The 14,622-nt window shown below is 39.2% G+C and overlaps 2 protein-coding genes across 3 annotated transcripts in view; one reads left to right on the top strand and one right to left on the bottom strand.

Moving 5' to 3' along the window:
- Positions 1-429: 429 nt before the first annotated feature.
- LOC139949661 (intermembrane lipid transfer protein VPS13B-like) overlaps positions 430-14,622 on the bottom strand; it is a 56,538-nt gene continuing 42,345 nt past the window's right edge. For both annotated transcript variants that reach the window (XM_071948118.1, XM_071948117.1), the window contains 8 exons: positions 14,234-14,457; positions 12,653-13,733; positions 11,688-11,864; positions 5,820-5,990; positions 4,527-4,700; positions 4,206-4,308; positions 3,622-3,871; positions 430-2,917 (listed from right to left, as the gene is read on the bottom strand). In XM_071948118.1, coding sequence (XP_071804219.1) covers positions 2,582-2,917; positions 3,622-3,871; positions 4,206-4,308; positions 4,527-4,700; positions 5,820-5,990; positions 11,688-11,864; positions 12,653-13,733; positions 14,234-14,457 — 2,516 coding nt within the window. In that variant the 3' untranslated portion in view covers positions 430-2,581. The remainder of the gene's footprint in view (positions 2,918-3,621; positions 3,872-4,205; positions 4,309-4,526; positions 4,701-5,819; positions 5,991-11,687; positions 11,865-12,652; positions 13,734-14,233; positions 14,458-14,622) is intronic.
- Positions 8,942-9,664, top strand: LOC139949673 (perlucin-like protein). Its single transcript, XM_071948142.1, has one exon. It carries the CDS (start codon positions 8,942-8,944, stop codon positions 9,662-9,664), a length of 723 nt encoding a protein of 240 aa, XP_071804243.1.

Here is a 14,622-nt window from a genome sequence, read left to right as displayed (position 1 = left end):
TTAATCATGACACTTAACCCCCAAGACTCAAATCTGGTTCATACTTCCTGCGAAGCAATTTTGACATCACATGGCTGATTTTGCATAAGCCACTTCGGAATTCCAGCTGCACATGTCTGTTGCTGCTGACAACGCATTTTGTCTAGCTCCCACAACCTTTTTAACAATACCAGCGAGTATTGTCAAAAGGTTACGTGAGATAGACAAAATGCGTTGTCAGCAGTAACAGACATGCGCAGCTGGAATTCCGAAGTGGCTTATTCGCAGGAGTTGAGCACATATCGACTGAATTTGTGGAGTCAAAATTCGTATCGCATTTGCAGGAAGTATGAACCAGGCTGAAGATGCTAGGTGCCAGCACCAACCAGGGAAGAGGAAAGATAAATCAAACAAAATCAAAAGGAATATAAAACCAAACAAAACAGAGAGTGAAATTCAGGAAAGAACCTCCAGAAACTAATTTTAATTTATGTAAACTTCCTTCTTAATATAATCGCCATGAAGCAAAATTGCATTCAAATCTTCTGTTGGCTTATCCCCAAACCATGCAATCAAATTGTTAAATAACTGTTAACCACCATTATGAAGATCGCACAAATCTAACCAATCTAATTTCTATGGTCCTTTGGAAGAATCAATTAACCTAATAAAAAAATATATAGTAATAAATTATAAAATTCTAAACGTTACTATTTACAATTACATAAAGGTGTTACCATTTAGTTATGAAACTGTAAAATAATTGCACTACTCAAACTTTATTGGGCCAATAGGAAAACAGACTTACATTTCCTGAACATGATCGGAGCATGCTGATCGAAACTTGAATTTTAAACTTCTGGTTCCTTACAGAAACACAACTTACCTAGAGATTCTTGTGATGGTGTTATCGTCATGCTTACATGATTGTGTTCCAACAATGCAAAGTTTCAAATCATACTCAAGTGGAAGACATTTCTATGAATGAACATTTTCAATTTCTACTCTAACTGGTTTCTCAGAAAATTAAAATTACATCCGCAGAAAACTTTTTCGATTTTAGCATTACAACCTTGTTCTTCATCTTTATACTACAACTGAATCACTTTGTTCCATATTTATAATTTATATACAATTCCCAAGTTACTTTAAGCACTTTGTAGGCTTTCAAAATAAACAATAGTTCTTGCATTCAAACAGTTCTTTCAACCAAATAGATGTTATTTAAATTCATGCTTTGCAATAAATTTCATGTTGATTTCTGTAATATATCAGCAAAATAGTCTCGCAAGTGCTAACTCCGCGGCAGTGATGTTAATAAATCCCATATACATTAGTCTTAGTGTGTTCTTGTAAATGAATCCTAACTCCACAAACATGCTAGTTAGTTATCTTCATGATTAAAACCAGTTGTAGAATTCCAGGAACTGGGACTTGAGTTCCTATAAGAACCATGTTTATTAGCAAATATACATAAGTTCTTACTTGCTTTTGGTTCCAGCGAACAACTATAACCATGCTTCTTACTATCATGCATTCCAACAAACTTCTTGTCGGTTTCGGTGACATAAGTTCAACTTTAGTCATGTTCAAAATTAATACTAGGTCTAAACTCTTAGCAGATGATGTTGCTTGACGTACAGTACATGTATAGTGCATCCGTGCAATGCTAAGGTTAGTGCAGTCCTAGATTTTTCCATATTGTAATGAACATAAAATAATCTTGATCAAGTAAAACCGTAACAATCAACAAATTAGCTCCTTGCACACCTCTGAAGTGTCTTTGTAACAACAATGTGAGCTAGGGACTGCAAATTCCCAGGTGATCAGCTTATTTCCTCAATCTTTTTTTGTTTTAATACTTGGCCTTTCACCAAAATTTGTGAAAAAGTCAAAATTGCATGTCTGGTATAAGACTCTGTTATAAATATTAAAAGAAATCCTCCACCTTCACAAAAAATATCCCATGCACAAAATAAACTCTATAACGCCCAACAAAAACAAAATTAACCAAACCATATGAAATCATAAACTCAGTCAAAACAAACATTACATTGACAAAATAAACAATTGTGGAAACTCCAAACGCATAACGAAAACAAAATAAACAAAATTAATGAAATCATAAACTCAGTCAAAACAAAAATTGGGTTGATTCCCAAACAACCCAACTAAAAAATAACTAATAGGGAAAAATGTCAAAACCCCATCAGTTCTTTTCAGAATTAACACTCCGCCCAAAAGAGTTTTAAACATGGCTGTACCCTCAAGTTTACTAACATACTGTTTCTTGTGATCTACACCATGTAATGCTTTAACATCACTTAAGATATACTTGTTTTTATTCGACGGCCCCTTTCGAAGGCTTCGGATTGGGCTCGTGTTTTGGCTCCGTCCACATATTTGAAACTCTGTACCAAGAATTTATGTTTTAAAAGAACTGACAGAGTCTAAGCCAGAGCCATGATTTTGAAAAAGACTGATGTTTAAAAATAGAAGCCTTTGTCTTTGACAGGGCAACATTAAAAGATGCCCCGATTTCAAAAGATGCCCCGATTTGTTCAAGTTGTATCTTCCAACAATGCCCAATGAGTCCCTCTATCTACAAGCCTTCAAGTTGCATCTTAGTGCTGGTATGCCACATCTTAAAGCGACTGAAGCCCGTATTGTTCGTCTCATCGTAGCAGAAACCTTTCCCAAGGAGCTTATTCTTCGCCTGTTGGAACAGACTGAGGAAAGTATCCCTGTAGCAGGCCTGCTGCAAGAAGTATTGGTAGGCAGTGGTACCCCTTATGTCATCCACTGTGTGTCCCCCTGGCAGAGAGGAGCCGTCTGATTGGGTGTCAGAGCTGACCAATGGGTCAGTGTCTAGCGGGTCACATGGTCTAGAGGCGATAGCCCCAACGAAGTCAGCAACGCGGCTGCTTGTCTCCTCTTTCTGAAATGATCAGAAAAAAGTACAATCATTTGTTATATCCTCAAGCAAAACTATATTGAAACTGGTGCGGGTTCAACTTCATAGAGCTACATGTATTAAAAGGAACACATTGCCTTGGATCGGTCGAGTTGGTCTTTGAAAAGCGAATTGTAACCGTTTGCTATAAAATGCATATGGTTGGAAAGATAGTTTAAAAGATGGTTACAAATATGCCTCGAAATTTTGTGGTTTTCCTTTTACCTCGTTGACCAACACAGTCGGCCATTTATGGGAGTCAAAAATGGAAAGACTTGAGTTCTTTTTCACCATTCTGTTTTACATGCTGGACCATCTCTCTGAAATGCTCTTCCCTTGAACCTCAGACTAGTAGACATTCTCTCCAGCTCCAAACAGGAGTGCCTTTCTGACACAACTAGCACACGACTAACGTCAGCCAACTTCAAAATTCTATACATTGGGGGGGGGGGTGGGGGGGGTGATACCCACTGCCACATCTCGGGCATGGTATAAAGAGATTCATTGGTTTGAGGATTTGAGGAGCAGAAAAGACAATTTTTACCAATCTTGATATCTTATCACTCTTCTTTTATGTGCCAAACTTTTTCCACTTTTCCTTTTTCTGCTGCAACAAATATTTCTGTTTCAGTAATATAAAAAACTGTTTTCAGAAACCAACATCAATCCATCCTGCATAGCAAACATACCTTCAGGACTGATGGTGACATCGGGCTCTTCACCGTAACACAAACTCCCTCTATGCTCCCCGCCACGGGGGTGCACTCCAGTTCAAATATCGGGAAAACTTGCTGTTGGGTATCCTCACTGGAGCTGACCACAAAGAGGACTTCCGGCGTTAGGAGTAGGCACCCCCCGCGCTGCAAGCCGTGGAAGGTGATGGTTGTGATGTTGCAGTGGATCAGGATGTCGGAGTTCGGAAGAGGCTGCAACATTTTCCTTCAAGAAAAATTGAAATCAAGTAATAAACCACAAGGGAAACTGACTGGGTAGAATTTTTAAAAGTTTGGGTTTGAAATTAAGAAAAATTTACTGATGCGGGACTTGAACGAATGACCCCCATAATATATAACTGAATGATACATGTACATGTAAGTGCACTGGGTTCTTTTACAAGCAACTACACAACACACAGGACCAACGGCTTTATGTTCCATCTGAAGGACAAGGCAGTAATGGTCAAGTGTCTTGCTTAGGGACATTAGCGTCAAGATTGAACATCACCCTAGTAAAAAGATTGTCTTTGTCGTGAATCACAAATTAAAGTACTGACCATGTATACTTGAGTCTGCTGTTTTCTGCCATTGCACTCAGTAGCGTTACGCACTCTCCCCTTGGGGTACGTGTTTCAACCAATCCAGCGCTGTGTAATATACCTGAAAGATAACAATTTATTTATTCAGTCTTTTGCTGTTTTATATATTAGCATAACAAATTACATGGTAACAAGCAACGGAGAGCTGTTGATAGTATAAAACATTGTAAGAAACGACTCCCTCTGAAGTAAAGTAGTTTTTGAGAAAGAGGTAATTTCTCACTCAAACAATAAAAGACTTCAGGTCTAGACCGGAAGTAAAGGATCTTCCCCAGTTACCTTGTCCTGTCTGTGAGACAAACTCTGCAGCCCCGCCCAGTGGCTTAATGACCACGCCCATCAGACCCTTGCCGACACCTCGAATGATACCTGTCGCCTTCTGAGTGGGTGAGCTGACAGCCGGAGCTTGATGGAAGCTTTTGATTGGTTGGTCAGCAATGCCTCCGATGGCTCCTATTGATGGAATTATGTTTCAGAAATGACAAAATAAGAGGTAAAATTGAAAATTATGTACTGAAATCAAACTTAACCATAGCCCCTTAAAGGCAGTGGACACTATTGGTAATTGTCAAAGACTAGCCTTCACAGTTGTTGTATCTCAACAAATGCATAAAATAACAAACCTGTGAAAATTTGAACTCAATCGGTCATCGAAGTTGAGAGATAATAATGAAAGAAAAACAACCCTTGCAACACGAAGTTGTGTGTGCTAAGATGGTTGATTTCGAGACCTCAAGTTCTAAACTTGAGGTCTCGAAATCAAATTCGTGGAAAATTACTTCTTTCTCGAAAACTATGGCACTTCAGAGGGAGCTGTTTCTCACAATGTTTTATACCACCAACCTCTCCCCATTACTCGTCACCAAGAAAGGTTTTATGCCAATAATTATTTTGAGTAATTACCAATAGTGTCCACTGCCTTTAAAGACCTTCACATTACAATAGGTAACTCAACACCCAAATGTTAAGATTGGTATGCCTGGTCCAGTGATAAGCATTTGTTATTTGGGCCTACTGTACCATACCACCAAAAGGTTGGACAATTTCCTACATAGGATTCTTGAAGATTCAGAGCTAATGTAAAAGGGTAACTTGTTTGACTTTAAGGACATCATAAAAAACATGTTCATCAAAATATCTGAAATTTTTAAGAACTTATAATCAAAAAATAAATCCAAACACACATATCTATGCCATTTAATTGGTGGAACATGCCTCACCTGTCATTCATTATGATAGATACAAAGCTTTTGCATGTAGCATTTATGGGTGATTTACAACATTTCAACGTGTCAAAATGCTCACACAGTCCAGGACAAACAGCTGTCATTCCAAAAAAGTTCTAATAAATATCAAGCTCATAAAACTCATGAAAAACTGTGCATGTTTCCCAAAGAAATGTGAACTACATGTACACCCATTTATGTAAAACATTATCCAGTGTCCAACTTCAAAGTATTGATTCAGTACAAAAATTAGCTGAGCAAAACAAAAAATTTGTTAGCTTTCCAAGAACAGCACTGTTCCACTTGTGAATAGAATGCCAATCGTTCGTAAATAAATTGTTCTTACCTAGCAAGCTGATCCCAAACCCGCTAAGGCCTTGAAGAAGCCCGTCCGTCATCCGGTCTGGTACCCTACGTCTCTGCTTCTCTCGTCGTGCAATATGATCCTCATCCAGGGTGAGCCGGTCTAGATTACGTGAGACACTGGATGCAAACATTGTGATTGACGTCAGTGTTCCTGTGAGAAGTAATTAAACAAGTTATCAACAACAGGAACAAAAACATAATGACCCCTTGCAAAACACAGAATGCACCATCTCTCAATGTCATTTGCGTGTCAATGTACCACAACCAGTCAGCCTTGTAACACAATATAACATAACAATTCAAATTGATAAGGCGCTATTTCATCAAGGTCGTAATAGAACATTATTTTACAGGGATGTTTTCATTCATAACTGACTTTTCATAATTTCAGTGCGAAATTTGCAAAATGGCGTTATTGGGTGAAAACTTGTTTTGCAGTCATTATGACTGTGTTGATTGAATGCTATTACCTGTTAAAAAAATGTAGAGACCCAAATTTAGTTGGTTATTTTCCATCTTTAAAGGGTATATGTACTTTTTCCTAACAAAAAACACACTGTCAACAGATTTACATTAAACTTACACAGTTTGAAGATTATGATAGTAGAAAGCTTCCCTTGAAATTTTACTTTCTTAGGTGCTGTAGTTTTTGAGAAATGAGTAAAAGTAATAATTTTCGTCTCAGTTTTAGCATGTAAAAACGTATTAACCAGTTATGCTATGGTTTTGATATAATATCATAACTGGTTAAGGGGACTTTACATGCTAAAATAGTTTTAGTCTCATAAGACCCAAACTATTTTGTGACTTGTTTTACTCATTTCTCAAAAACTACACAACCTTAGTTAGTAATATTTGAAGGGAAGCTTTCCACTATCATTATCTTCAAACCCTGTAAGTTTAATGTAAGTCTGTGGACATTTTGAAAAAGTATCCGAATCCTTTAAGATATTCTGGATATGGGGCACAGGGTTTTGATAAAACAACAACCAGAACTGATCCTAAATTATAAAATAAAATTGAAACTGGATCTTTACAGAACTTAATTCAAATTAAATTAAGCCCAAAGACCCCCCCCCCCAGAAAGGGTTACTGTTTGCTGCACCTCCATGGTAGCGTTGTGGAAACGGTTTGATGTAAACAATTAAATGCCAACACAAAAGGAAAAGGAAAAAGTCGGCCAATGAATCGAGTTTAAAGACTTGGTGATTATTTATCTTATTTTTTCAATAGAGATATTTACTGGTTGTAGATTAATCCAAATCATTCAGCGACCAAGGTTGGGCAAACCATGGTAGCGCTTTGGAAACGGTTTGAAATTAACTGCAGATACCATACACGAGGGGAAAAGGAGGGCCAATGAATTGAACAGAACTTTGTTAAACCAAATTAAGCCCGAACACCCCCCCCCCCAAAAAAAAAAAACACCCCCCAAACAAACCACCCCAGAACAAGGTTGTTTTGTATATAATTTGTTGACCCTCAGAGGCTATTATCAAAAGCCATTTAATGATTACTGTTTGCTACACTTATATGGTAGCATCGTGGAAAGGTAAACAATTAAATGTGGATACCATGTGCAAGGAAAAAAGTAGGCAAATGAATTGAATTTAAGACTTCAGTGATTATCCATTTTATTTTATCACTAGAGATATTTACTGGTTGGATATTAATCCAAAATACTCACCAACCAAGGTTTTTCAAATTATGGTAGCGCTGTTGAAACTGTTTGGCGTAAACAATTAAGTACAGATACCATAGGCAAGGGGAAAAGTAGGCCGATGTAATGAATTTAAGACTTGGTGACTATTTATCAAATATTTTCCATTGATGAGATATTCACTGGTTGGAAATTAATCGATATTGCTCAGCCAAGGTTGTCAAAAGCATGCATCACACTAGAGTCTATTGTCACTCCCTCTTTCATTGATCCCTTGCGGCAAAAAACGTTTTTCTGATTAATCTAGTTCAGCCTGTTCCTTTTATGCTTTCGATGGCTGTATTTTTTTGCCCTTGGTTAAAACCAGTGTCAGTTGCTGATTGGTCGATTGATTCGCAAGATTTTGTTCAGTGGATTAAACGAGACAAACAAGCAACCCATGTACAGAGGTTTGTTCCTAGTGTTGACTTGTGGTTAAGGCATGATGATATACCTATAGTGGTTGTTTTTGGATACAACAAAAACCAGTGTCAGTTGCTGATTGGTCAGAATTGATTCACAAGGTTTTGTTCAGTGGAATCGGTGAGAAAAACAAGCAACATTGTGTACAGAGGTTTGTTCCTAGTGCTGACTTGTGGTTGAAGCCTTATAATCATAAACACATGAAGTTGTTGTTCCCGAATACAGCAAAAACCAGTGTCAGTTGCTGATTGGTCAGAGTTGATTCGCCAGATTTTATTCAGTGACGATTAGGTGAGAAAAACAAGCATCCATGCGTATTGATTTTTGTTGGTAGTGTTGACTTTTGGTGGAGGCGTGATGGTGTAAAGGTTATTCCCAGATACAGCAAACATTGTGATGGACTCAGACGCTGCTCTGTATCTACCAACTCTGCTGTTCTGTTTCTACCTCTGACTGTACCCCTAACCAATCGCTAGACCAATTCAACTCTCTCCGTTGGTTCTTAATAAACACGTTGATACATACTGTCACATTATGAACAGTGTCAGCCAATGCAAAGAAACGGTGGTACAAGACACACACAATATTCCTCACTGAGTAATCTGACCAAAACTGAGCCAACCTGAGTTCAACCTGAGTTCCATCCTCTTTCAGCGAAGTTGGAGAAATAAAACGACGGCACACTCGATATTCCTCACTGAGTTTTCAAAACAACCTTGACTGCACAGAGCCAACCTGAGTTCTACTCTGTGATGTTGTCACACAATGCTTTGTTAAAAACAACAACCACTGAGAAAAAACAGACCAAGAGATAGCATTTAAACTTTACAAGATTTAGAGACAGTATTGAAGTGGTTGTGAGCTGTGATTTAAAGCCACTTATCGAGAGCCAAAAGTTGCTGTTAATTTGAGTTATAACAATTTGTATTTATTCCACAACCCAGGTGAGATTCTTAAAGACTGTTGGCTCTCTTGAAACAATGGGAGGGTTTTGTTTGCCTTCTGTTTTGTTGATTCTCTTCACCATTGGTATGAGTTCTGCCAATTCGTGTAAGCCTCAGATGTTGTGTCCATCCGGTTGGGAGTCATGGGGAGGCTCATGTTATAAGCTTCTTGAAGGAACAATGACTTGGCATGAAGGGAGATTGAAATGTCAGGAGTTGGGAGGGGAGATGGTTGCGCCTTCATCATCGGTAGAAAATAACTATATACAGAGAAAAGCCAAAGGTAATTCTGTGTGGATAAACTGCAATGATGAAGAGATTGAAGGGCAGTGGGACTGCACTTCAAGCAACGGAGGGTATATGAACTGGTACACAGTGGAGGGTGAGCCAAACGGCGGAACTGGAGAAAACTGTGCTGAGCTTGTATTCTTAGATTTGAAATGGGGCGGAGGCTGGAATGATAATGAATGCCCAAAAGCATTTCACATTATCTGCAAAGGCAATGAAGTCAAGTTGAAGCAATGGCGTCTGCTTGCGTCTTGTCTGACAGGCCACGCCTTACGTGAGATACCGACCAGCAGTGTCCATGACTGCGCCACGGTGTGCGACTACGACCCAAGATGTCGCTCCTTTAACGTGCAGCATTTTGGGAATGGGAAGCGAATTTGCCAACTCAACAATAGCACCCGCTTTGAGGCCGACCACACCCAGTTTATGGAGTCTAAGAATCCTTTCAAGTGTATTTACGGTGAAAGATAATTTAAATAAACACCCTGTTAAATCACCAAGAGTAAAAGCAAAGAAATTACGCTCAAATGTAAGGAACAGCCGATCGTGGAAATTTTTCTTAAGATGACACCACTTACTTTGCTGCCTACATGTACTTCACTAAGGGAATCAATGTTTGGTGAAGAGGTTTTCAACTAGTGGTTTAATCCAAACGAGGCCTGGTTCTTCGTCTCGGTAAATTATAAAGAACCAGGCCTCGGCGGGTTTAAACCACTAGTTGAAAACCGATTCACCACACTTTGATTCCTATAAATAAATACCTTTTCGGTCAAAAACATCATCACTTTTTGGTCAAAAAGTAAAATAAATGCAAAAATAATAATTGTTAAATGATTTCTTTCAACACAACACCCCTCCAGCTATGAAATGGTAGAGCCCTCCACTGCCCTCGCGTAAACAACTCCTTATAAGGGAATGCTGTGGGCGTCGCGCGTATCGCGTGATGTGGCATGTTTCAGCTGTTGCTCTCGACCAATAAGAATGAAGAAACTGTCTTATAAGAACAGGTGCAAGGTCGTGTGTCACGCTCATGAATTAATACTTTTTACTGGTCATTAACAAAAGGTTTATGCACACCCACGTGACGCGCTCTCCACCAATAGGAGTAAAGAAACTGTCTGGGGTATTTATGAATGTAATTTTAATCACTTGTTTCCCTCAGCTATTATTTGTGTTAGATTCACTGAGGTTGTTAACTAAATCCCCAAGTATATGCTATTAAGGTGACTAACATAACTTGACATAATACGTACATAATATTTGTTGATGTAATTTTATGGTAAACAAAATTTCATTAGTCTGTGACTTTTTATTTGGTGAGGTATTTTTATAAAATAAACCAATTTTGAACCTTTTAATAGGTTAAAGTTTGCATCTGGGATAAAGAATATTATATTTGGTTTTACCCATATACATGTACACCGATGTGTGTTAGCACTGTATACTCAGTACTTTTCTAAAGCTCTGTGAAAACATTACAGGTATATGAATCGAATGGGAATTCGAACCCACAACCTTTGCAATTCTAGAGCAGTGTCTAACCACTGCATACTCAGTACTTTCCCGAGCTCTGTGAAAAAATCACAGGCATATTTATTGGTAATGTCATGGTTATTTCGGGCATTGACGTAATGGGAAGTTGCTGTATTATAACACCACTCATTTGACATAAATTTGTACATGGGCAATGGAACCTAATTTCTATAAAAGGGATTCACCACATGTTATTGTATAGTAATAAAAAAAAATAGAGGTATTTTATTGGAATAAATAAAGAAATAGAGCATTGACTCTTTAAGATATTGGAATTTAACGTTGGACAGTAGTTCTTGCTTATGAATTGTCTTTACTTAAGTCTAGTATAATCTCTACTTATGTGTGAAGTTTTAAGTTCATGTGAGCTTGGGAAGTGCATTGTTGGGGAGAAGAAGTAATACAATAAAACTAGATATTCAGTTTTTGTCAACTACAAAAAACATGTATTTGTGAGTGGTGTCAATTGTGATTGAATAAATTGTTGAAGTTTTACCTGGTTCAGAGATTAGATTTTTTTTAAATACAAAACTTTATTTTTTGGTTCGGCAGAAACACACCTTAAAAAAATGTACCTTTAAGGCAATACCATGTGACACATGTCGAAGTCATCAACCTACAACCTTGTTCGCATGAAGGGGCTTATGTATACCAATAGTGAAACAATTATCATAAACTCTGCCACAGACATCTAGTTAAAGTAAATTTTGAACTGTTTTGAATCTTGATTGGGTGATACCAACGGTCCTATTTTTATACAAGGCCCTTGTCAGCCTACAACGTTGAAAACAACTTCACAGAATTGCAAGTTTTAAATTCCTGTTTTGACCGAAGAGGTAGAAATATTAAGAAGAAAACAAAACGAACAAAATAAAAGGTGTCCCGGGCTTAATACTCCAACACCTGATAAGAAACCAAAAAAACAAGAAGTGTGCCCGAACACCTGAAACTGTGAACCAACCTGCAGAGAGATGTTTGAGTAGAGATGAGGTTCCACTGGTCACACCGGCTACAAACGCTGCAGGCCCTCGAGTCAGTCCCTCATACGGCAACATGAAGGAGTCTGTCAGACCGCTACGGACGTTCCGTAGTAACCCAGCTGGGTTGCCTAGAATCTCAAGGGAGCCAAGGACCCAGCCTGTTAAAGATTAAAAAAAAAAAAAAAATTCAAAACCTTCGTTTAAGTTAGCCAATCCAATAGACCCTATTCACAATGTGCATCGCACATACAGACGCGGCTCCTGTCTGACATTTTGAGTGTCAAAACACGCACAAAAGGATGGTACACATGTTTACGCACCTCAGAAAATTGCGCCCCTACCATTTCTGTCTGTTTGGGTGGAGTCCATTCCTTTTGTGCACATTTTGACACACAAAATGGCAGACAGGAGCAGCGTGTACATGTATGTGCCTGTGCCTTGTCAATGGGGGTCAATTGACAAAGTACACAACTGTGAAATACACATGAGCACAAGCACATGTTTGGAATTTTTTTTTCCCGTAAGTTTTTGGGGGGTAAGCAGACCACAAAATTGGGACAGTGGGCGAGTTTTCGAGCCTTATCAATACAAACAAAAATGTAAAGCAAAGACAAATATTGATAAGCAGAAACGGGTTACCAGCCTAAAAGGCATGTTATGAATGGTGCAACTTTATCGTTTTTCCTAGCAAAAGAAATAGCTTAGCACCATTTTCTACCAATAAAATTTAATGAAAATGAAAATCAGGGCCCAACTTCATAGAGCTGCTTAGAAACAAAATCTTGCTTGAAAATGTTCTGCTTAGCAGAAATGAGCAGAATACATACCAGGCACAAATTACTAACCTCTATTGCTCAACACATTTTCTGTTTGTGGTTAGCTACCCTTTTTTTCTTAAGGAGCAGCTCTATGACATTGGACTCAGAGTGTACAAACATGTACATACCTGCTTTGAAGAGTGCTCCGGAGGTATAGTGTACAGTCAGAGCCTGCACCAGCTGCCGTGTTGTCGCAAACACCGGACCGCTATCAAACTGGTTGAATGACAGTGGTGTGCTGTCCACGGCAATGAATAGTTTCAAGGATGCGTGGATGCTTGCGAGCAATCTGACTGGCTGGATGAGGAATCGCCGCATGCTGATTGGATCCTTCAGCGCACTGCTGGCCACTCGAACTTTGGTGGGGAAGCTCTGTCGCGTGACTGGTTGGCGCTCGTCGCGCGACTTTGCAGGGAGGAAGGTTTGAAATTTGACGAGGAGATCATACATGAGTATATCTTCGATATACAACTCAAGCGGCTTGGCTTCAACTTCAACTGAGGCTAGGTTGAGAGATCCTGTGGTACAGCTCTCCAACAAAGTCAGTGCTACAAAAGCGTGGTGTTTACTGTAAAACGTTGCCCGGTTCTCAATTGGTGCTTCATGAGGTAATTCGTCCTCCCCACTTTTCAAGGTGTCTGGTTGGCTGCAGAGAATGACAGCAAAGTCATGGCTTCCAGCTACTTTAAACAACTGGTTGTCGACCTGACAACCCTGCGCCGAGACCTGCAGCTTTTGCTGTTGAACAGGACCTTTGGTGCCTTCCTCGGCACATGGGAAGCTTAACAGTTGTACGTCATCGATGGTGACGCGAAGCATCTCCGAGGTCTGAACGAGATCTGTGACCTCATCCATCACCATGACGACGACACTCCCAGCAGATAATCGGAACCTATATTGCAACGGGTTTAGAGAGGCTGTTGTTTTCTCCAATGATGAAGCAGATATTTCTTGATCAGTATCCCCCATCTCAACTGCTAATAACGAGTTTGGTACAGCATTCCTAGAAGGCTCCGTTGGCGGTTGTATCCCGCTTCTGCCACTAGTTTTAGAGACATCCATACTGAGTGGATCAATGCGTACTTGTAACTGGGTTCCAACACAGTGACTGGATAGCAGGACATAGCCTACCCCAGCAACAGAAACTATCTCTGATCTTTCCTGGTGGTCTGTGGCCAACTGTATAGCCTCGCTCCATGAATATTTACCCTGTTCAAGAAAAAACAATCAAACAGTATAAAAAGATGCTACTCCAGATAACCAACTTTACATTTTATCACACTTCTACTGTCTGTTCATTCAATAAAATCTACATGGTTTATGTACATGTAACAGATGGAACTATGCATATTGAATGGTTGTACAGTGGGAGGGTTGACTGTGTATTATGCAGATGCATTCAGCACTTAATGTTATTTCCCCCGAGTATGAGATACGACTTATCTGACTTTCAAAGGTACGATACAAATCACATCACAGGGCATGGTGATATAACGGTGTGTCGCATCCAGTGTTGCTTAATCATTGGTAGAGCACTGTCAAGTTAATCCGGAGGTCTCGTTTTTAAAATCTTGCTTTAGTAAATTTTCTTTTCCAAGTCAGTTTGGCTTATCACTTACATGTATTACCTGACTATGAGCATTTCATAACATTTGTTTATGATCCCATTTCAATGTCCTTTTATGATTAGACACCAGAACATTCCTTACCCTTCTTTCTTCCTTGGGCAGCTTCTGTTCTCCTCTAGAGTCTTCAAGACATAAAGCCACGCCCAGAAAGCTCCCAAGACACAAGTGAATGCTTGGTAGAAACGGTCGAGGCTCAGAGTCCGGTGATGAGCTGGTGGATGGACGCTGGAGGTCATAGTGGACTAGACAGTGAGGAAGGACTAGAGGGATGGACGGCACAGGGCTGGTCTGCTCTAAAACTTCCACTGTGAATGGCAATTATAAATCATAGACATTTAAACACCCGATGATGTCATTGCACTGTTTTAAACAGTCTGTTTGAACAACCGCCACCAAAAATTTATGACAAATCTCAAAAATGCCAATTTCCCTTTCAAGACCTAGCCAAAGAGCATGTCAAATGTCAAATG

Source organism: Asterias amurensis, chromosome 17 (assembly GCF_032118995.1).
Source record: "Asterias amurensis chromosome 17, ASM3211899v1".
NCBI lineage: Eukaryota > Metazoa > Echinodermata > Asteroidea > Forcipulatida > Asteriidae > Asterias > Asterias amurensis.
The sequence above is the reverse complement of the archived record's forward strand: the minus strand, read 5'-3'. Positions and strand labels throughout refer to the sequence as shown.

Excerpts from the sequence above, each read along its gene's own strand:
- LOC139949673 (XM_071948142.1), top strand. The coding sequence starts at position 8,942 with ATGGGAGGGTTTTGTTTGCCTTCTGTTTTGTTGATTCTCTTCACCATT.